Below are 23,197 nucleotides of genomic sequence, written 5' to 3' on the forward strand. Positions count from 1 at the left end.
ATAATTATATATAATATAGTATAATAAACATCCGAACCAGATTGAATATTGCTGTTCTTTAAATAACACTTACCAAATGATGATAGTGCTGCATTTATTTATTTTAATTGTACTTAATCTATTTAACAATGGTTTCTTCCCAATCGATTTTAAGTATGAGAATGTTTACACATGATGATTTTCGGACCATTGTTTGTACCATGGACCTATCGTACGGGCTATCTTCTAGCGTTCTGTTCGCATCGAAAAGTCATCGCACAAGTTTGCCATTGGGTTCAGGTTATTTATCCCTGAGTAAGCGCCGTAGTGGTGAGGAAGGGAGTACTTGAGGAGTGTCGATCAGGGCAGCCAATCGTATCTGCAGCCTGACCGGAGCACGCCCACTGCGCTGGGGCGTAAAGGAGACAAGGACCAGTGTTGCCAGATTTGGCCATATTTCCCGCACATTCTAGCGAAACTGGCTGCAGCGCTAAATCGGGCCCAATCTGGCAACACTGAAATAGACATCAAAACACGTCGTGATATGAAGTGGACCGCCGCTGGTTGAAGTTACGGCGACGCAATGACGCGCAACCTTGGATTATACACTAGAAGTTGGTGAAACTTGGGATATTTTTTTGTTTTTGGGCCAATTGTTTTGAAGGAGAAACGTTGAAGGTGCAGAAGTAGAAGCTGCTGACCAAAAAACAACAACATGGGACGAGAGGGAAAGTTGACGGTTGGGAGGTTTAGCTCGGTAGCTCCTCGGCTAGCTCGGTCATAACGTCACACATTCGCACCTGACTCCAGATCCAAATTTTCTCCTTTGTCCGATTCCGAATCGAATCGATATTAAAGTGCTTTCAAGTTGTACCTCATCCTTATCAAATATCAAACCCACCAACGCGTACAAATTCCAATCCTGGTTGTATTTACTTCGTAAATCTTTGGCGTAGAGACGAGAATCGGGACGTTTCATCGGCGCCATCACTCCAGACGTCTTCACATGATAGACATTGTTTTGCACAGAGGTAACTAACTCCACTCGATCGATATTACATCTCAGGTGCATCGGGTGTACTAGCGGGCGACTCGGACGTCTCCGTACACCTCCTCTGCGGGGCTGTCATGAAGCAGCAGCGGCGGTGCGTCATGTGCGTAAAATGAACGCAGTAGCAGCAAGGTGTTTATCAACGCTGGATGTGCGTTACAACACTGAAGCCCTTCGTTTTTCAGTTTCCATCGCATTCAACAGCTAACCCTCCAACGCTGCCAGGCTACACCACTGGTGTCTATCATTCGTGTTTTCGTAGGCGGAATTGCCGTAAGGGAAGGGTGGACGTTTTCGTATTTGTCAGGTAAGACACACGACACATAATAACGCGTATAGCGGTGATTAGGAGAGTTAGGAGCCCTGGGTGCGTCTGCCTGCACAGTCTGCGGATCTGCGGCGGCGATGTGGTCGCGGGTCTAAAGCTGTTTTTTCAGCCGCATCACACCCATTTGGACCATCGATTGTTTTCAATGTCTTTCTGAGAGGCGGTGGTTTGGACGAGCACAGGCGACCACCTAGAATAGGCTTCTTCGTTTTTATTTTTCCGGCTAACTTGTGAGCTGACCGTCCAAGTTTTGCAGCCATGTCTGAAAACGCCCCCACACGAAGCCTGGACGACATAGACCTTGCAGCTCTGAGGGTAAGTCATGTCACAGTAATAATAACACCCGTCTGGGGGACTTTCCTTGATCGTTTAATGTTTATCCTATTTTTGGTTGCCTTGTGTTTGACATGTATCAGGGTTTTTCTGTGAAGCCAGGCAGCTTAGCAGAAACTACATGACAACATGGGGTGTTTCGTGGCCTATCTTCTGCTCTTAAGAGAAGCTTGGAAGTTGTATCTTACCCAAGAGGCATGCCAATGAATAAAATGTATGTAGTGGATGAGAAGATCAATAAACCAAGAAGAAGCAGCTACAATAGTGTTGTTAATAAGTGATTCATAAGTGATGCATCTTGCCACATATTGGATTTGAAACAATACACTAGTGGCCTACTGATCCAACTTGGATATCCAAGGATATATGCTTTATGTTTCGTTAGAACTGAGGCTGAACCATTCTGCACATGTTTCTTTAATTAAGTGTCACAGAAATGTGACTATGTGTGACAGTGGCTTGCTGAACAACAATAATATCATAATCAGCCATATGTATGTGAAAATATTGTATGGATGTCTGTATGCAAGGCATAACGCTATTTTTGGTCAACTGGTCTTTGGAAATGGTTCATCTGAAAAAGTAAGGCTATCATTCGCTCAAAAACGGCATAGCTACATTAAACAATGTTTCACATAAATGTGTGTGCATGTACACTTGCAGTACATACAAAGTAGCTTTAAAGTTTAACCTCTCTGCAAGGGTCCAATCGATATCAAAATCAGCGAACAGCCTGTGTGTTCATTTTTAAATTATGAGTAGCCTTATAGACTTATAATTATAGACCACCATCACCTTTTTTACACCTGTCCATCAGCTGAACATATAGGATTAGCATTTCTGAGGACATTCAGCAGTCTACCTGACAAAAGTATGTAGATTATTATGATAATGTTAAAAGTAGACAAATACTCTTCAGCTATATTAGAGAATTACTGCTAGTCTTCGGGTAAATTACTCTCCACGTTAGTTAAACATCAATGGCCTGCTCTTGAATCACCTGGAAATGATAGTCAATTCAAACCAATCGTGATTAAATCTCCATCTGACGGGGCAGTTTACAGCACGTAGAACAGCAAAAAAGTACAGTAAATAGCCTCTACTGGGCTGCCTTACACTCTCGAGGTGTCCTATCACCCAGCAGCTGTTTGGTCAACTGTTTCTAGCCTACATGTGTGTGTTCAAGGCCAAGTTGTACTTTCTACAACAGCAATATCCACTCTGTATTTAGGTTTTGTGCAGGTTTGTATTCAGAATGTTTTAACAAGTTTAAACAGACAAAGTGTGGAGAAAAACGTATGGGAATGTGGTTTGATAATTCCCAAAATGATAAAAGTTGGTAGCCAACTGTGTGCGAATTAGTTGCAGGCTTTGGAGATGTCAGAAGTATCTCTCATATGTTTCAATGTTATGGGCTTATCTGAGATTTGCAAAGTTGGCATCATCACACATCATTTAACTGTAGTGGAAGTTGCGTGGTTATGATTTAGATGCAGCTGTTTTTGACACACTTGGTGAATAGATGACTCTTGGATAACAATTAGGGCTAGATGACTTAGGGAATTTGCTTACTTTTGGCAAGTAGATGGCATGCAAATCCCTGTGTTAATACGATCCTGTATGGTTCACCACAATGTTATGAATGTCCCAGACGTGCTCATTGATCATGCTCTGCTGCAGGTTTCCTGTTGACAGTTGAATGCGTTCAGTTATTAGATTGCACTCCCTCTAGTTACCTCTCTGCTGGGTGGATGCAGATAGTCTAAGTTGGCTTGGTGCAAGGTGTGTGTGTGTGTGTGTGTGTGTGTGTGTGTGTGTGTGTGTGTGTGTGTGTGTGTGTGTGTGTGTGGTGTGTGTGTGTGTGTGTGTGTGTGTGTGTGTGTGTGTGTGGCGGTTTTCAATGGCTAATGTGTGTGGACATTGCAGCAAGCAGGGCCTTTTCCATGGTTGTTTTTGTGGCGATCATGCAGTTACTTGGACAATATCATCATTGGAGAAATGCATTCTAATCTCGGAAATGCATGTTTTCTAATTATATAGTAAAGTAAATTATAGGGTCATGCTTTATCAATAACTGAACTGAAAAAATCATATTTGACAGGAAAGTTATGTAGTTGACTTGACACTAAGCCTTTCAGGCAGAGTATTACTGTACTCGGGGCCGGTTTCATATTTTTCGAGCCATGTTCTGTGAGTTCTCCTGAGCGCTGCCAGTGGCAGTCACCTTGACGCTTTCGGACGGGCCACTTCCGCCTGCCAATATTTCAGAATTAATTTCGAGCTCAAAAAGGCTGAAGCGTTACATTCCTTTAGCAAAGATATAAGAAAGTCTGTGAACTTCAACGCAGCACCTTCCCAACGTATGTTGATGTAGCCTGACTACCAGCAGCACATTGACTAAATTTCAGCACCACAGACGTCATTGAACGTCACTTTGATCCCATGACCACATAACTCCAAATGATTTTAATTGGTGGGCCACTTATTGTTATTGTTGTCCGCCCTCTCCGATGGCTGTCGGCCGCACTAGTGTAACGACTCTCTGTAAATGTATTGCCACCCTTCCCCCCTCTCTCATCACTTCCGTCCCTCTCATATTATTGTGCGTTATACGTGGGCGATGCTGCCGTTTCTATCCTTCCACCCTCTGGATAATTGCATTACCCTCCGTACAGTCGCTCTGCCCCCTTCTCTCTCTCTCTCTCTCTCTCTCTCTCTCTCTTCCTCTCTCTCTCTCTCTCTCTCTCTCTCTCTCTCTCTCTCTCTCTCTCTCTCTCTCTCTCTCTCTCTCTCTCTCTCTCTCTCTCTCTCTCTCTCTCTCTCTCTCTCTCTCTCTCTCTCTCTCTCCATGGCCCCATTTAGTTTTTTTGCATTTTTTAAACCCTGAAGATGCTCAATCAAGCAGCTCACCATTGCTTCCTCCTCACACAAAAGCCATTTTCAAAACATTAAGATAAAAAGCCCACAGGCAGCTAAGCTCTAGCAAATTATTTCTTGCTATATACTCCAACCCTGTGTATACAACAACACCCTTAAAGCAGAACTCCACCAGCCAGCTGGAGCAATTGTTTCGGCCTCACCATAAAGCCTTTTATTTATTTATTTATTTTTGCTGGTCAAACAAAAAGCACGGGCATCTACTCCCTAGAAGCTGATGTTTGTTGCTAGATACTTCTGTAGTGTACACACACAGTAATAGTATCCAGATGAAAGTGGGAAGATGCACGTTGTGAGCCGAGGTAGCATCCGGCCCACACATCATGCACAGAGAGCCTTCCTGTGCCGCCGTGCTAAAGAAGTAGAGCTGGGTCTGTTGTTCTTCCCCCACCTGTCTCAGGGGAGGAAAGCAACGCCATCTAATTTTTGAGTTGAATAGACCTGGTGTTGAGAGTGTTATGGACGTAATGTGGAGTGCTACATGTTTATGGGACATTTGTATCAGATTGAAAGTGCTATGCCGCCGAATGTTAATGTTTGTTATTCTGTCAAATTGAAATGAAAATGACATATAATTCTTGTGTTTGTGCCATCAGAGCATTTCTTTTTAAAATGGCTTCAGACTCCCTGTCCTGATTCCCTTGTTCTTTTTCCCCCCTTGTATGGCCACCAGGATCCAGCTGGGATCTTCGAGCTTGTCGAGGTCGTAGGAAATGGCACCTATGGGCAGGTGTACAAGGTGAGCAGCATGATGGCCTTTCCCTTGTGTATAAACGTTGTGGCCGTGCAGGTGGACCTAGAGCAGATGCCTATACTGGGTTCCCATTAAGGACACTTGAATGCCTAGTTGTATGGGCCTTATTCCCCTAGTGGCCTTCTTGGCTCTGGGTGGGGGAACTGAATGCCACATTCAGTTCCCGCACCCAGCTAGCAGTTAGAACCAAGATGGTCCATTTGCCAAGGTTTTGCAGCAGGCCGCGCTCAACTATTGTTCTTAAATTGTATTCTTTCTTTCTTTCTTTCTTTCTTTCTTTCTTTCTTTCTTTCTTTTCTTCTTTCTTTTTCTTCTTCTTCTTCTTTCTTTCTTTCTTTCTTTCTTTATTATTCTCTGCAAACTTTGGGACCTATCTTCTTCCTCAAATGTCCACCTAGAGACTCCATTCCAATTTTAAAATGTTCATATTAGCTAGGAATCGTGCGCTTCTTTTCAGATTTTTTAATATTTTATCCAACACTTAATACTTCAGACTTCGTAACTTGGTCAATATTTTATCGTTAACCTTCGTTCAAAGGTTTAACAAAACAACACACTTGTATCTACAATAATCATTCTGAAAACAGAATTTCGATTACCTTTCATACTTTTTCAAAATCACAGTTTAAATTGCATGTCGGCTTGTTTTCAGTTGGTCATTGATTTAATCTGAGGTTAGCGCACGAGGACGTGCAGGCAGTTGCCAGATTGGGTAATTTTTCTCGCTCAATTGGACTACTTTTTAAGACGTTCAGGCAGCGTTGCCAGATTGGGTGATTTTCCCGCCCAATTGCACAAACATTTAATAGCTTTAGGCTGGTAAAATGAGCATAAGGCGAGTATATACAATTTCGGCCATTTCAGATTCTTCAGTTCAATTCCTTTTACATTTCTGCATTTTAGCAATGCTTTGCGCTTTCATTCAGCTGTCAATTTATGTGTTTCAAACCATTTACATTTCTTAATTGGTGTGCTTGTTTACATTGTTTACTCCATTTAGAATTTTGAGCTCTGTTCAAATCCCTTCAAAAGATTTAAGCCATTTAACGTTTCTTTATGTCTTAATCTATGTGGCTTTATTAAAAAAAATGCACTACAGCACTCACCGCATTTGCTGCAGGAAATGCATTTTCTAGTATATTGTATCGTTAAGAGTTGGTGGTTTATTTCAAATGACAACGTTTGCAAATGGCATATTAAACAGTGTATGACAGCTGCACTTGAACCAAAGTATCCCAAAATAGATCAGAACAATTTATATGAGCAGCAATAGTTTTTGATTAAACGCTTACTAGACTCAAAGGGCAAAAAAAAAAAGGGTTGTGGGAGGACATGGGTTTTATTTAACTATATTCTGCTGCGAGCGCTTTGTGTTGAGGCGCGACCGCTCAAGATGATTGACTTGTGTTCCAACCAGGGCCGTCATGTCAAGACGGGCCAGCTGGCCGCCATCAAGGTGATGGATGTGACGGAGGAGGAGGAGGAGGAGATCAAGGCAGAGATCAACATGCTAAAGAAATACAGCCACCATCGCAACATCGCCACCTACTACGGCGCCTTTGTTAAGAAGAGCCCACCAGGACATGACGATCAACTCTGGGTTGGTCTCTCTCTGCGCTCTATGCGGGTTTTGTCCTAAAGATGAACGACACAGTCTAGGCAATCACTGAGGAACACGCAGCTCATGGAATCAAATGTTTTAAAATTGAGTTTGGGCCACTTGGGTTTGTGGTGAATGTGTTTTGTTTGGGGATTTATTTAACACCTCGTCTATACCTGTGCAGTCATGCGACTGTTATATTAACAAGGAGAGATTTTGTTGTTGTTGATTGGAGCGCGAAGAATCGTGGACTGAAACAAATTATTTTATCACAGCATTGAAATATTAATATTATAGTCTTGGATATAGTGCAACCCTCAAAAGTGACGTGGTGGTTAGATTACTGTCTATGGATGGCAGTAAAAAGGCAAATGTGTTCTTGTGTGTAGTCAATCTTACAACTATTTTAGACAAGCTCTTCATTCAATCAGTTGAGTCACCGTTGAAGCCGGCGGTGGTTTACAGTCTTTTCCTTTGCGTTGGCTGTAGCTGGTGATGGAGTTCTGTGGCGCCGGTTCTGTGACCGACCTGGTGAAGAACACCAAAGGAAGCTCTCTGAAGGAGGACTGGATCGCCTACATCTGCAGAGAGATCCTCAGGGTGAGACGCTCACCCAGACTGTCTGGAGCTGGGAGATTGAAGTAGACAATAAGACTGTACGGCAGAGGATCTGACCTGTCTGTGTCTGTCTTAACGCAGGGTCTGGCACACCTCCACGCCCATAAAGTCATCCACAGAGACATCAAGGGTCAGAATGTCCTGCTCACAGAGAACGCTGAGGTCAAACTGGGTGAGTTGATGAGCCATTCATTGGAACGGTCCAGGAAAAACCTTTTACCACTTCACTTTTAATTTCAAATGATTTGCAGGAGAATTATGAGAATACAGCACACCGCTCAATCCTGCTAGGGATGATTTTGCTCTCTGCTTGAAGTTGTTCTGTTACGGGGAAACCAAGACGCGGAAAGTATGACGCATTAAAGGATGTGGCTTGAAGTACCTTGGTTGTTCTATGTAACCGTTAAAAGGTTGGGGCTAAACTTGGCAAACAACATTGTGCACTTTTGAAACCCCTGTACAACATGTATTTATATCATTAAACTGTCCATTCCACACTAGTACTGCTTAGTCATTTACTAGATGCTTTTAACCAAATCGACTTACAGGTAATTCAGATGCATGTCAAGTCGATTTTATTAGTATAGCCCTTAATCACAGTAGCAGCCTCAAAGGCCTCACGGGCCACACTATATGACGCCCTCCAAACCCTTCTAAAGGGCCAAGAATAACTCTTCATTATCAATGGAGAAACCTATTATAAGGTACACAGAAAAATGTATCCCACCTGAGCAGTGCATCGGGTGCCCTAATGGGCAGACATAATAGCATAGGTAGCATAGCAAGCAAAAGGGCTAGAAGCAGAGGCAAAAAGGAACTGATCATTATGAAGCAGGTAGGGGCTAGGTGTCCCACGTGATGCATATAGCTAGGCTGTTGACAGCCTAGCTATATGCATGGTATATATGCTTGGTGATCGAACCCGGTACCTTTTGGGCTGCGGGTCAACCACTCTTAACCGCCGCATCCACCTGTCACACACAGTGGACTTTGGCGTGAGTGCACAGCTGGACCGCACCGTGGGTCGGAGGAACACCTTCATCGGCACGCCATACTGGATGGCACCGGAGGTCATCGCCTGCGACGAGAACCCGGACTCCACATACGACTACAGGGTAACCTCTTCATGTCCAATTATCTGCCCCCCCCCCCCCTCGCTCGCTCCCCCGACATCCATTGGTCAGTAGAGCTAAAACCTTCAAAGTGAAATGGACGAGTTCCCTGTGTTTCACTCTCGCAGAGCGATATCTGGTCGTTGGGAATCACAGCTATCGAGATGGCCGAGGGAGCTCCGCGTGAGTACAGTCTCTCTTTCTCTCTCTTGCTCTCTCTTTATCTTTCTCTTTCTCTTTCTCTCTCTCTCTCTCTGACATTGTCCGTCTCCCTCTGATTTGAAGTATTAAGAAGGATTTTCTTTTGTTAATTATGTCTCACAAAGGAACCAAGTCAAAAGTAACAGTCAAAAGTACAAAGTGGTAGCAGAGTAGAAAAATAAAGGTTAGGATTTGAACTAAGTATAGCAAACCACTTCTCCATTTGACTTGGTCATGGCCCAGGAGTGTTAGAATATCTATTTTAAGTTGACTCAAAAATTAGCTTGCAACAGTGGTATAAAAATAATATTCAGCATTTATCTCTACATTTGGTTAGGAAAGGTATGCCATACAAGTCTTTGAAAGACATGGAGGGAAATGTGTAAAAACAAAGTTCACACAGTCCTAGTAATCATTAAGCCCATTCCTCCACCCAAATATTGATTTCCAGCCACAGATAACTAAATCACTATAAATCCAATGGTTTTCCTACATCTGTTGGTCTGTGATGGTCACTTGTTGCGATGTTGAGCCAGTCTTATACTAGATCATTAGATCGCTAGATCAACCACACATTGGCTTTGTATTCCAGTTGGTTTTGCTTCCATCATAAAACATGCAGCTTGTTCACATAATTACAAATGTCTCCTTCTCTCCATAGTCAAGTTTCCGATCTGGGTTGGACTGTTATATCTACTATTTTACATTATTATCTAATCCTTTTCCATTCGTAGGATTTTATAAATGTTCTGGCCTTTTCTGTCTGTAGTAGTTTCTCAATATTAATTCCTATGTTTATCATATAGGGAAAGTATTGTCAATAACGTGGCTACAAATGTATGACCTGCCGTGGTCAGCCTCCCAAAACCTTTCCTCTTCAAGTCCAAACTTAATCGCTGGGACTCCTGTCCAGTATAAAGGGCCATATTTTCCCACCAAACCATTCTCCTAGCTCCACACTCGCTGTGGTCCTGGTGGTTTCTCCCTCCACGTGCTTGGAGCCCTGAAATAGGAGAGTTCACCACAGCAGAGCATGGCAATACATCTAATTTAGGATTTGTTTACATTTTCTGTTGATGTCATATCAGCACTAAGTAAAAAACAAAGATGATACTGAATTTCCCTCCCGAGATTTTTAATTATGTGATGCAAAGTGGCTCTTTTTAACGTCCGGTTAAGAAAGGCCAAGATTCCTGGGAGCGAGGACATGGTAGAACATGTATCCTACGGGTGTCGGTGTATCCCAAAAAGGGTTAAAAACACTTCCCCCCCTGCCCCCCATTGCGTGTGTGCAGCAGCTCATTTCAATCAACAAGGTTTGCCTGACAAAAGGCACCGTGCACCGTGGGAATGGGAACGGCGAAGGCTAACCAGACAGGTTTAGCTAGCTCCCTACCTACGCTGGGGCCACAGTGAGTCACAGGCCTTGAAATGATACTTGATGTAACACTCAGCCCCAGGCAGGGGGCTGTGTTTGAATAACCGCAGCAACCAGAACACTTTATGGGGCTGTAAAGATGAGGCGTTGTTGTGGAGGTTATTGCACTACCATGGTGTGTGGGGGAACATACATTCACTTTTTGGTAAATCTGAGAAATAAATCTTGGTTCTTTCTGTGTTATTTTTGGCTGCTTATTTTGCGGGAAAGTCCCATGACTGAGGTTGCAGTGGATTGATTCCACTGTGTTTGTCTGTTCTCTTCCAGCACTGTGTGACATGCACCCAATGAGAGCACTCTTTCTGATTCCCAGGAATCCTCCTCCCAAACTCAAATCCAAGAAGTGGTGAGTGCCTTTTGTGGCTGCTGGTATTTTTTGCAGGGTTAGCTTTTATAATAAGTAAATAAGTTGCACTGTGTTGTGCTGTTCTCATTGAATTCCTGTTGAATCTTTAATGGATTTCAGTCTGTGTCTTTTTTAAACTTTGAAAGGCCTTTTCAAGTCCTTATTCACACAAACCAAATCAGACAAGTGTTTTGACCAGGAACATTAATTACATAAATAATACCAAACATCCGAAACAACACACGGTCCCTTCTAGCTGATCCACTAAGGTCTCTTAATGCAGGTCAAAGAAGTTCATGGATTTCATCGAGGGCTGCCTGGTGAAGACCTACCCCAGCCGCCCGTCCACGGAGCAGCTCCTGAAGCACTCCTTCATCAGGGACCAGCCCACCGAGCGGCAGGTCCGCATCCAGCTCAAGGACCACATCGACCGCACGCGCAAGAAGAGGGGCGAGAAAGGTGGGCTCCCTCCAGATCAGCTGCTGATGAAGGGGGTTATGGGATGTTTAGTTCTTTTTTTTTTTGCTGTATATATTTGTATGTCTGTAGTCCTGTTCCCCTATTTAATGGTTATTCCTGAGTGTTTTTTGTGTGCTTTCTGTAACATATAACTTTCTGTCTTGAGCCGAGCATTCGAGACACATGTCTGAGTTGTAGAACCTGGAGTATTGGACAGGGATGATTGGTATACGAGGTGGTAGCGTGGAGAGCGGGGCTCGTACTGAGCAGCACTGTGTTCTGGTCTCTGGTGCAGAGGAGACGGAGTACGAATACAGCGGCAGCGATGAGGAGGACGAGAACCGCGGCGATGAGCGGGAGTCGAGGTAATAACATGTCTACAGCCCCGCTGGTCTGAACCCAGTGCAGATGGATGGAGCCGATTTAATGAGATGGATACTTTATTCTTCCCTCGGGTGCCTTTTGTTCAGTACAGCAGCAGACCATGAAACTAAATGGCAATCTAAAAGACCATCTAAAAGTATGAATAAAGTCACAAAAGTAGAATAAATTACATCAAATTCAAATCACATTGTAATCCAAACCATACCCATAGCCCTGTCCATAAGAAAAGGGATTCTAAACCCGGTCTAGAATTCTGACCCTTAGCCCTTTCTTAATCCTTGATCTTTTACCCTATCTAGAAGAACCCTTAGGACAACGGATGAAAATTAGCAATTAAGCTAACTCCGGCATATTTATATTGATGCTCTGGCTGACATATTGATTAATGTGCACTGTCCTAATCAAATAAATAAATAATAATAATAACCCTCATCTTAAACCCCATTTAGAAGAACACTCATACTAGAACACTAGAACACTCCTATAGAACCCTGATCCTAAACCCTGTCTAGAACCCTGTCTAGAACCCTGTCTAGAACCCTGAACATAAACCCTGTCCCAAACCCTGATCCTAAACCCTGATGCTAAGCCCTGTCTGGAACCACTTAGCAGTAATGTAAATGACTGACTGATAGATTTTCTTCGTCCATGTTCTCTCTCCTGCCCCTTCCCCTGAAGCAGTTCGATCCTCAACGTGCCGGGCGAGTCCACGCTGAGGCGGGACTTCCTGCGGCTGCAGCAGGAGAACAAGGAGCGCTCCGAGGCGCTGAAGCGGCAGCAGGCCCAGCTGGCCGCCCAGCGCCGGGACCCCGAGGAGCACAAGAGGCAGCTCCTCCACGACCGGCAGAAACGCATCGAGGAGCAGAAGGAGCAGCGCCGGCGCCTGGAGGAGGTAGGAGGTGTTTCTTGTCACTAACTGCCGTGACCGTGCCGAAAGCTCGCTCGCCCGTTCCCTTTATAGTCGGGCTCTATTTCTGGGCGTGACCATTTTGTAGTGGGGTCCGCAAATGTACACCATGTTCCAATTGGTAAATGGACTGGATTTCTAAAGCACTTTTGTAACCAGTGCCCACTCAAAGCGCTTTACAATACTGCCTAACGTTCACCCATTAATGCACACGTTCACACACCGACGGCGGTGTCAACCGTGCAAGGCGAAAGCGGGAGTAGTTAGGATGAGGTGTCTAGCTCAGGAACACCTCGACACTCCTGAGCCACATGCCGCCATGATATGGGGTCCTATATAGTGAACTATTTGGGGCGTGACCATTTTGTAGTGTTGTCCGAAATGTGAGCATACATATCTGGTTCCCTCTACAGTGCAGGCACTACTTGGTACCCATAATGCTTTTCCACCCTATATCCCATGATGTAAAGCGGTTTTAATTTTCAGCGGATTCACCGCACACGTCTTGCCTTGCTGACATGTAACACATGTCGGCTTGTTTATGTGACCGAGACATGTCATAACAATACCGCCGCATAATTGGAGTCTGAACTCCCTGCCTAACTTGTTCCCTAAATAGTGTCAACCTCAGACACAGCCTTTGGCATTACTTTGGTAACATTTCAGAAGGCATTCCTCCGTTTCCTGCAAAGATGCCTGTTTCAGCTTAATTTCTTTTATTTTTTTAGGTTAGAGTAGCGAACTACTAAAGCTGTATTTTGATGATCTAAATGAAACTCAGTTGTCTCTCTCCAGCTAAGCATCGAAGTATTCCAATTTGACAATCGTAGCTGGATTTCATTAACCAAATTAGGTATTTTTTGCTCTTATAAAGAGGCTTGTGGTTTTGGTGAAATCGTGAAAGAAAGGTCTAACTTGCAAAATAATGTTATCGTTTTGGTAACCATGTGATCAGGCGGCCACCATATGAAGTTGTTCTGTCAAAACGGCTCCCGGAGTTAAAAGTGAATCAATTGAAATATTCATGGCTGCTTTAGGATTCTCTTTACATGTCGATATGTAGGCCTCAGTGGTTTGGTGTGCCTTCCTTTCCTCGTGGCGTCTATGAAGACGCCCGCTGTACGGTGTACACACAGTATTTATCTCATGGCGGGTGCCTAGTCTATGGCTGTGTGTAGAGGCTGTTCTTGGAGGGATGTTTGAAGCCAGGGGGAGGACATAGGCCCTTGCATGGGTCAGTGTGCTGCAAGACAGGGGACGTAAGGAGGGAGGGGAGGCCCTCGGCTTCAAATAACTTTTGAAAACCTCTTTGTTTTCCATATGTGCGGCTGAGGGAAAAGTGTGCGGCAATGACGTTTCAAGACGTCAGGTTTTCATTTGAAAAGCAATTCCCCTGAAAGAAAGGTTCCCAATGTGTGATGGTAAGAAAGAGTAGGCGGACGGACCGACAGAGGGGTTAAGATAAACACACAGGAGAGGAAACGGTGCATGTTGAGAGATGTGTTCAGCTCACTAGGTCCGCATAACGTTGCTGACGCTGACCCTTGTGAAGGGGTACCATTTTTAAACCATATTTCAATTTTAGGATTAGGATTGCCATTTCATAATTATTTAGTTTTGAAATTCTTGTTCTGGGTGTGTTGTTAAAGCCCAGCAGATCCGTCTCACTGATAGCTTTGTCACAATACTACTCTCCCAGCCCTCTGACATTCCACTGCTGTTGTGATTTCTCCCCAGGACTCGCCTCGGTTACACTCTTACTTTGGAGCGCTGGCTTCATAAATAATTCACCAACCAGTATTGGCTGTTTTCTGTTTCATTAGCTCAGAGGAGAACATAAGTGGAATTCTCAAAATTAGTACTGTTTTCAAAAACAAGATACCAAGTGACTTAGTGAGCTTTTCTCACACACACACACACACACACACACACACACACACACACACACACACACACACACACACACACACACACACACACACACACACACACACACACACACACACACACACACACACACACACCATGAGACAAACCGGCTGACTCACGATTCTTTTATTATTTTAATTTCAGCTAATTCTTTTCTGTGCGTCCGCACGGCAACAAGGAAGGTGTTCAATTAGCAAAAGGAAACAAAGCCCATCGGCCCATCGGCTCATCTCTTTCTGGAACTCGCAGCGCGGCCCTGTGTCTCTGTACTCATCCCTCTTCGCCTTGACACTCTTTTCTCCCAGCAACAGCGAAAGGAGCGAGACATGGCGAGGCAGCAGGAAAAGGGTCCCCACCGGAGACTCGACGACATGCGACGGGAGGAGGACAGGAGGATGGCCGAGAGGGAGCAGGTAACCAATGGCGTCGGCCGCCGAGCCTGTGGTCGGCCAATCGGGAGGCGGTGGGGGCGTCTCCCTCCCTCACCGACCACCCTGTGGAAAAAATTCCACGAATAGGTTGCCATAGCAGCTAGGATCTAAATTGGTGTATTTATTCAGAGACGGGTTTCTGTGGGTGTGCTCTCCTGCGCATCATGTACCCGGTCTCTAGCTGAGCCCCTGTTACACAGTCTGGCCTCATACCAGCAGCTCTCAGCGCGGTGGCTTCCTTTCTCTCGGTGCCGTGTAGCTCAGCCTCGCGCTATTTCTGCAGTTTCTAAACAAAACCCCCTTGTTTTTCCCCAGCAAAGTGCGAGATAATTGGCCGCCGTGGCTCTTGTGTACGCATCCTCACGTTCATAGTAGCCATGGTTTACCAGGGGGGTTATTTGTGTCACGCGGTGTTGTTTATGTGAACGAGTGAGACTGTTCAGACGTCTTCAGTCCAAATCAACCCAACCCATAGGACCGACAACAGTGTTCCCACTGCAGTACTTATCACTGTCAGAATTGCTGTCACATTCATACCGTTGGGTAAAAGACTTGAGAAAAGGTGTCCACCATAATTAGCATCAGATGGAAGTTGTTTTTTAGTAATTCTAAATCTTTTCCCTTCATCTGCTGGTTCCTGGCGGTCTGATCTAACTGTTAATATGTAAAACTGATTTATGGATATACCACACCCTCTGTACTCAAATGGACCTGATACTGGCCGGGGGCTTTTATGCCCTCTGTTTGGATATGGTGGTTTCATGTTCTCTCAGCCTGATGCAGCTTTGTTCTGGTAACAAAGGTCAGCATGTTCTCTACGCATGAGCCATTTCCATCTCCAGTTTTTGTTTGCAGCTCCACCGTAAAATCCTCCAAATGGACCGTTTTTCGATTTCTATGGTCGTTTATAGAAGTGGCGTTGCGTAACATCTTTGCTTTGTTCACTTTCCTTTGCCCCCCCCCCTCCCTCTCCTCCGTCGGCTCCCTTCATTCCTCCCCACACCTGTTCCTCTTCCTCCCCCCCCCCTCCCCCCCGACCTGCTCCCCTCTGCCCCTGCAGGAGTTCATCAGACACAAGCTGGAGGAGGAACAGCGGCAGTTGGAGATCCTTCAGCAGCAGCTCCTGCAGGAGCAGGCTCTGCTCATGGTAACTCCTCTGATGACTCTCCTCTTCTGGCTGCCATGGTTACCTCGCCACCTACCCGGCTGAAAAGCGCTGGGTAGACTTTGTTGTGTTGTGTGTGTGTGTGTGTGTGTGTGTGTGTGTGTGTGTGTGTGTGTGGCGTTATGTAAGACCCCCCACGTTGCAACCGTAATGCATCTGAGGTCTGGTGGCTGTGTGTCGCAACGGCGATCCGATTGCTATCCCTGACATGTTGAGTATATAAGTGTCAATCGGATTCAAATATACTGCAGTGTATTATATAGATATACAATACCATACATACATACATACATACATACATACATACATACATACATACATACATACATACATACATACATACATACAGTACGAATGTAATGGATATTGTAATTTTCAATACTAAACTACCAAAGCACTCTCAGTTCACTGCAGCGCGGTGCTTAATGTGTTCATAAAGAAAGCCGTGACGGTGAAACCTGAACACTGAAATGTGTTGGTGTGTGGAAAATAACCAGCCACATTATTACCGATGAAGCAGTCTCATTATATCACTATTAACATCTCTGAATAAGTGTGGGCTGGCCACTTTGGATATGAAGTAGCTGCACAATGCTGTCATTCCCAAAACACAGATTCTCTTATCTCTCTATGCGTGTTCATCCATCATCACGCTTTGTTCAATTCTTTGTAAAGCATTGCAATTTAGTCCCTTATGCTGGAAGAAGATAATGTAGTGCCACAGGAAACAGTACTCTTATGTTTGAAGAAGATTATGTATTGCCAAAGGGAAATAATACTATTAGCAGATACCATGTGATTTAGGGAAACATAAATATACTTTCCCCACCAAGAGCACAGTCAATTAAAAATTACCACAATGTACTGAGGACAGTGTTCAACTCGGGCGAAGTCCAGACATTACGCAATGTAACTGGATTATACGAGATGATAAGCATTAATTACACAATGAACATCTTAAGATGTTACACACACACACACACACACACACACACACACACACACACACACACACACGCGCAGCTGTTTTACTGTCTGGAATTATTATTATTTATTATTTTAAAGTGAACTGCTTTTGGCAGTGCAGCCCCCGCACTGAGCTGCGATGCTCAGCTGCGCCTGGCTGTTTGAAGTGACAGGATCGCACGGCTGTGGCATTGAGGCTCTATCTCTGTGACTCGTCTGAACCAGATAATGCAATTAAGATCCTAAGGGGCACAATGATTGGGAATTGTAACGTGGTTTGTATCTAAATCATTGAAAATAGGACTTTGGATACATACTGCAATTAATCTCGAGGTACTGGGTAGGTAGGTGGTAGTAGATCCGGTAGTGTCATGAATTGATTAATTAATCATAGTCAACATGTCAACACAAATCTACAGCATGGCAAAGGCATGTAATTTCTTCCCCACAGCCCATCTTTTTTCTCCCTTCCTCACATCCTATTTTTTACAAGACGTTTCCAAAAGCGTTAATCTCGAAGGACGACATGTTAATAAAGTTATTGTTGTTGGCGGTATCGTTGGGGACAGTAAAGTCCTTGTGGTCAATATCGGCATGTCCCCGTCGAAGGTGGTCGATAAAGGCGTTGTTAAGTGAAGCCCGTGTCGATAAAGTTACCTTTGACGGACCATTGTCGGTGTGGCCTGCAGGAGTACAAGCGCAAGCAGCTGGAGGAGCAGAGGCAGTCGGAGCGGCTGCAGAGGCAGCTGCAGCAGGAGCACGCCTACCTGGTGTCCCTGCAGCAGCAGCAGGACAAGAAGCCCCAGCTTTACCACTACAACAAGAACCTGGAGCCCAACAACAAGCCCGCCTGGGCCCGCGAGGTGCCAGCCCCCACACACACACGCACACGCACACGCACACACACACACACGAGCATCACCCACACAGCGCACGCCCACGCGCTGAGAGCTCTCATGCTTCTCCACAAGCGCCTGTGTGCCCCTGCTGCCCCTGAACTCTGAGCAGATCTGACTGGAGTGTAGAGAGGCACCCATGAGGAAGAAACACTGTCTAACGATACTAAACGACCTCTTACATGGCGCTTCGTCGTAGTGCTGTTAAGTTATTTAGCTTTTAAACAAATGAGTGACTTGCAGTGAGCTCAGCTACATGGCATTAAGGTAGATATGGGTCATATTATCAAATTATCGCTAATGATGTATACAGTGAAGAAAAAAGGAACAATGCAAATACAAATGACATGAAAGTAACCAGACTGAACACCTAACAGGCTGTCTCTCTCTCTCTGGTGTTGTATCCCATGTCTGTGACCCTCTGTTGCCTCTGTTTTTAAATCCCCTGTCTCGCTCATCCTGGTGTTATATCTGCTGTATGTTTGTCACTCTCGTTCTCCCTCTTTATGGTGTGTGTGTGTGTGTGTCTGTCTCTCTATGGTGTTATCTCTCTCTCTCTCTCTCTCTCTCTCTCTCTCTCTCTCTCTCTCTCTCTCTCTCTCCTCTCTCTCTCTCTCTCTCTCTCTCTCTCTCTCTCTCTCTCTCTCTCTCTCTCTCTCTTCTCTCTCTCTCTCTCATCTCCTCTCTCTCTCTCTCTCTCTCTCTCTCTCTCTCTCTCTCTCTCTCTCTCTCTCTGACAAAGGTGGAGGAGAGGAGCAAGCTCAACAGACAGGGTTCTCCCAAGATCTGCACCACCGTCTCCGACACGGCCATCCAGTCGCGCTCAGACTCCATCAGCCAATCAGGAGGGGGCCAGGCTGCCCAGACCCCGCCCATGCAGCGGCCCGTGGAACCTCAAGGAGGGCAGGGCAAGGTGTGTGTGTGTGTGTTGGTGACGGATGAGCAATGCAGACTCACACCCCACCGGCGCCTGTATTTATACACGAGGCCAAATGTTTGGAAGAGGGGGTCAAATGTAAACACCTGTCCCTGTGTGCATTAAACAGCTATTTTCATAACGCTGCCTAATCCAACTATCTTACTCACACCCGCTTCTGTGTCTTCTTCTCTTCCTCTCTCTCCGTCGGGCGCCCCCTTCTAACGCTTCCGTCTGAAACATCCGACCTCTGCTCCTCTCCTCAATACCCAATGACGGACTCCTCCGCTCTCTCTGTGCGTTTCCATCGGGCCGCGGCGCTCTCTCTTCCTGCCCTTCCCCTAACCCCGCCTGGGCTTGTTGTCGTCCCCCCCGCGCCCCCCCCCCCCGCGGTGCAGTTCCAGATGGCCCACCTGGTCCCTCTCAAGCCCTACGCCGCCCCCGTGCCGCGCTCACAGTCCCTCTGCGACCAGCCCACTAAGACCATGTCCGCGTTCCCCACCCAGGACCCCTCCCTCGCCCCCTCCCCCCGCCCCACGCACTCCCGCGAGCTGGTCCGCCAGAACTCGGACCCCACCTCGGAGAACCCCGGCCCGCTGGCGCACCACCCCATCAGGGAGGACCGGGGTCCCTGGATCCGCCTGCCCGACGTGGAGCTGCCCCCCAAGGTGACCCCCCCCAGACCCCTCAAGTCGGCTGGTCTTATTGTTGTTTTTTTGGGGGGGAAATGTTTTATTGCATCCGTCATAGGATTGTTTGAAAATGTGAGTGGAGTAATACTCAGAGCCACCACTCTTCCCCGAACTGGGATTTTTTTCTCTAAATCTAATTTGGTTTGTGGAGGAAATATAGCATGACGGTTTCAACGCGAGGAGAAGGGTGACGATGGCGTAACGCACCGTTCGCCTTTTTAAAATAATGAATTCTGTGGCTCCTCCTCAGATCCCACAGAGAACGGCGTCCATCGCTGCAGCGCTCAACGCAAACCTCTCCTCTGGCATCCGGCATCCAGTTAGAGCCAGGTACACAACAGCACTTGGACTTTAAGATACGACTCCTTGTGCAGCTTACTGTGTGTTATTGGTTCGATTTGACATATTTAATGCAATCCACAATTCAAAATGCCACACAAGAGAGACGGATTGGATGAGATAACCCCCCTCACCCCCGCTTCCCCTGGCAGCAACCCAGACCTGAGCCGCAACGATCGCTGGGAGAGAGGGGACAGCATGAACCTGGTGTCCAACCTGCCCCAGACCGGCTCGCTGGAGAGACACCGCATCCTCAGTGAGTACCTGCGGACCCATCTCTCAGGATCAACCCCTGCCATTGGTCCTGGAGGGTTGGGCAGTATGAAAGTGCTGTTGACGTGATAAAGTGTATTCATCCCTGGAAGGGGAACTAAATGTTTGTCATGCACCTATAAGATGGACAACAAGCATGAGAGTTGGGAGTCAAACACGGCCGGTACAAAATATAGGGTGTGCAGTAACGGTAAACAACAGCACTGAGGTTGTTGAAATGAAACTAGTGTTTACCGAGGGCTACCCTGTAATGTTTGAGACCCGGTGTAGGTGGCACCTTATCATCATGATTCATTCAGACGCACACGGCTGACTAGCGTTAAGCCGTAGACCGTGTAACTGAAGTATGGAACCCTTCCCCCTCCAGGTTCTTCTAAGATGGACTCTCCCATTCTTTGTCACGACGGACGCCACAAAGCGGGGGAGTCTCGCACCTCCTCTCGCCCCAGTCGCCCCGCTGTAAGTGTGTGTGTGTGTGTGTGTGTGTGTGTGTGTGTGTGTGTGTGTGTGTGTGTGTGTGTGTGTGTGTGTGTGTGTGTGTGTGTGTGTGTGTGTGTGTGTGTGTGTGTGTGTGTGTGTGAAATAGGATGCCGTTTGCCACAAATTTCCTCTTTGCAGAACCAGTTTTGCGATGACTTCCAACACTTTCCGACACGTTGTTTAATTGTGATCGTTATGTAACCTCGCTAAGGACAGCCAATTACAAACTAAGTCCCACATATGAACACCGTTAAGCTTTTAGTATTCCTGCCTCTAAATCTCCTTTAGTCTTCACCCTTTCACTAACCGAAGCCTCTCTCTCTTCTCCACCTTGCGTTCTGCCACCACCTCTCCATCTTCACCTCCCTTTCCACTCCTCTTCCTCCCCCTTTCCTTGCCCTAATCCCTCGCTTCCTTTGATGTTCAGAGTTACAAGCGAGCCATAGGAGAGGTCAGTGTCACCCTTCTCTCTCTCTTTCTCTCTCTCTCTGTTGGCTGTTCCAGGCCCGGTTCACTCGTTGAAATCTGATCTCTTTTACTTCACGTCCCTACCAAGTCACTACCTTTCTCTTTAAATATATAGTACAATCTGGTAATACAATACAAGGTGCACACATGCTTATCGTCCAGGGGGGACAGCTGCCGTTTCTTCATTATCCTGCTTGATAGGGGCAAAAGGGGACTGTAGCAGTGAGCTGAAGATGGGTTTCAGTCCAAGGGGAAAAAAACAACACAAGTGAGAACCTGACCAGAGAACCTAAGGCGATAGGTTACCACGATTAAATGTTATAAATCTATATTTTTAATATTTCACAGTCATCCAGGCATCTGTGCCCTACATGTGTTTTTTAAAGTTTGTAATGCATACAATTTCAACTGGCTTTTCGCTTAAAATGACCTTGACATATCTGTAGTCATGGTGATTGATAGGGATTTAAATGTTGGGATTTAAATTCTGGCCAGCTCGGCCCTCTCTTTCCTTCCAACAATCATACTGTCGTCACTCTTTAAACTTCTCACGCCACCCAGCCAGCCGAGATACGCTGGTTCCAGTTGGAGTGGACAGAACACTTTTATCAAGCTCTTTTTAAATCGAAAGGTCTCTGAGCAACAAACTGGGAGGGGCTCAATCTTGCATATTGAGGCTTTAAAGACTTTAAAGTTCGGGTTGCCGTTTTGATGTTGTGGTGGTTGGTTTTGTTTGAGTATTGCAACACTCGGACTTGATAACAGACGAGGGAGTCCAATGCAGTTTTATTGTTTTATCTGCGCAGCAACAGAGAGCTTAATGGTGGCCTTTGTGTTCCTGTAGGCCATTCACAGGCTTGTGCAAGCGTTTCCACTGATATCCCCATATCTTCGGTGCACCAACCCTATCGAGTTCCATTTGAGTGAGCCCTGTCCCATTTCTAAACATACGCAGCCATGCCAGCCGGCGGGTTCTGTGTATGGTCCCCGCTCCCCAACAGCCCTCGCTGTGTGTGTGCTTTGGCTAACCCTAAATAAATGGTAGCAAGGTGGTAGAAAAATCGTGGATTTTCTATTTACCTCTGACCATCAAAAAAATATTTTTTTACACCTCCTCTACCAATCCACTGCTCCTTTTTTTTTTTAACACAACACACCCTTCACCAACGTGTGTGTGTGTGTGTTTGTGTGTGTGTGTGTGTGTGTGTGTGTGTGTGTGTGTGTGTTTGCAGGACCATGGCCTGTATGCGAAGGAGCGCGCCGAGGAGCAGCCGCGGCCCCCCGTCAAGGCCAACGACTACTCGTCGTCCTCGGACAGCAGCGAGAGCAGCGAGGAGAGCGAGAGCGGAGAGGGGGCCGAGGAGGGGGAGAGCCCCACTGACCGGTGAGGGGGGAGGAGGGGGAACTGTCGATGATTATTTGGGAGTTTTGAGGGGACATGTGTGTTGTACTTTGTCGTCGTTCTTGTGTGACGACACTGTGCCAAACATAATCACTCGATCTGGGTCATCCGTAGAAGAGCCACGGTCTTCTCTTACTCTTTTTATTGCAGGCTTTGGACTCTTTCTCTTTCTCTTTCATTTGCTGCCTCTTTATTCATCCGCCTTTCCTCTTTCCTCCTCCCTCACTTTCTAACACCATCACTCTCTGCTATCCTTTCCAACCCCATCTCTCTCTCTCTCCAACCCCATCTCTCTCTCCCTCTCTCTAACCCCATCTCTCTCTCCCTCTTTCCAACCCCATCACTCTCTCTCCCCCCCTCTAACCTCATCTATCTCTCTCTCTCTCCCTCTTTCCAACCCCATCTCTCTCTCTCTCTCTCTCCAACCCCATCTCTCTCTCCCTCTTTCCAACCCCATCTCTCTCTCTCTCTCTCTCCAACCCCATCTCTCTCTCCCTCTTTCCAACCCCATCACTCTCTCTCCCCCCCTCTAACCTCATCTCTCTCTCTCTCTCTCTCCCTCTTTCTAACTCCATCTCTCTCTCTCCCCCTCTCTAACCCCATCTCTCTCTCTCCCCCCCTCTAACTCCAGCTCTCTCTCCCCCCCTCTTTAACCCCATCCCTCTCTCTCCCCCCCTCTTTAACCCCATCCCTCTCTCTCTCTCTCTCTCTCCCTCCAACCCCATCTCTCTCCTCCCCCTCTCTCTAACCCCCTCTCTCTCTCCCCCCCTCCCTCTAACCCCCTCTCTCGTTC

At 46.2% G+C, this 23,197-nt stretch overlaps 1 protein-coding gene across 6 annotated transcripts in view; it reads left to right on the forward strand.

The window, feature by feature from the left end:
* Positions 1 to 55: 55 nt before the first annotated feature.
* Positions 56 to 23,197, forward strand: part of mink1 (misshapen-like kinase 1) — a 35,860-nt gene continuing 12,718 nt past the window's right edge. For 2 of the 6 annotated variants that reach the window (XR_008896074.1, XM_056594649.1), the window contains exons 1-20: positions 56 to 1,673; positions 5,302 to 5,367; positions 6,800 to 6,982; positions 7,472 to 7,582; positions 7,682 to 7,772; positions 8,585 to 8,715; positions 8,841 to 8,895; positions 10,619 to 10,697; positions 10,981 to 11,156; positions 11,452 to 11,521; positions 12,219 to 12,432; positions 14,682 to 14,789; positions 15,868 to 15,954; positions 17,628 to 17,801; positions 18,577 to 18,747; positions 19,149 to 19,418; positions 19,693 to 19,772; positions 19,934 to 20,037; positions 20,422 to 20,513; positions 22,235 to 22,386. Coding sequence is in view for 5 of the 6 variants with exons in the window: in XM_056594649.1 (XP_056450624.1) it covers positions 1,617 to 1,673; positions 5,302 to 5,367; positions 6,800 to 6,982; positions 7,472 to 7,582; positions 7,682 to 7,772; positions 8,585 to 8,715; positions 8,841 to 8,895; positions 10,619 to 10,697; positions 10,981 to 11,156; positions 11,452 to 11,521; positions 12,219 to 12,432; positions 14,682 to 14,789; positions 15,868 to 15,954; positions 17,628 to 17,801; positions 18,577 to 18,747; positions 19,149 to 19,418; positions 19,693 to 19,772; positions 19,934 to 20,037; positions 20,422 to 20,513; positions 22,235 to 22,386 (2,471 nt within the window). In the remaining variant the exon portion in view is untranslated. The remainder of the gene's footprint in view (positions 1,674 to 5,301; positions 5,368 to 6,799; positions 6,983 to 7,471; positions 7,583 to 7,681; positions 7,773 to 8,584; positions 8,716 to 8,840; positions 8,896 to 10,618; positions 10,698 to 10,980; positions 11,157 to 11,451; positions 11,522 to 12,218; positions 12,433 to 14,681; positions 14,790 to 15,867; positions 15,955 to 17,627; positions 17,802 to 18,576; positions 18,748 to 19,148; positions 19,419 to 19,692; positions 19,773 to 19,933; positions 20,038 to 20,421; positions 20,514 to 22,234; positions 22,387 to 23,197) is intronic. The other 4 variants (XM_056594650.1, XM_056594651.1, XM_056594653.1 and 1 more) reach the window with 4 other exon arrangements.

The sequence above is a fragment of the Gadus chalcogrammus genome, chromosome 7, assembly GCF_026213295.1.
Source record: "Gadus chalcogrammus isolate NIFS_2021 chromosome 7, NIFS_Gcha_1.0, whole genome shotgun sequence".
NCBI lineage: Eukaryota > Metazoa > Chordata > Actinopteri > Gadiformes > Gadidae > Gadus > Gadus chalcogrammus.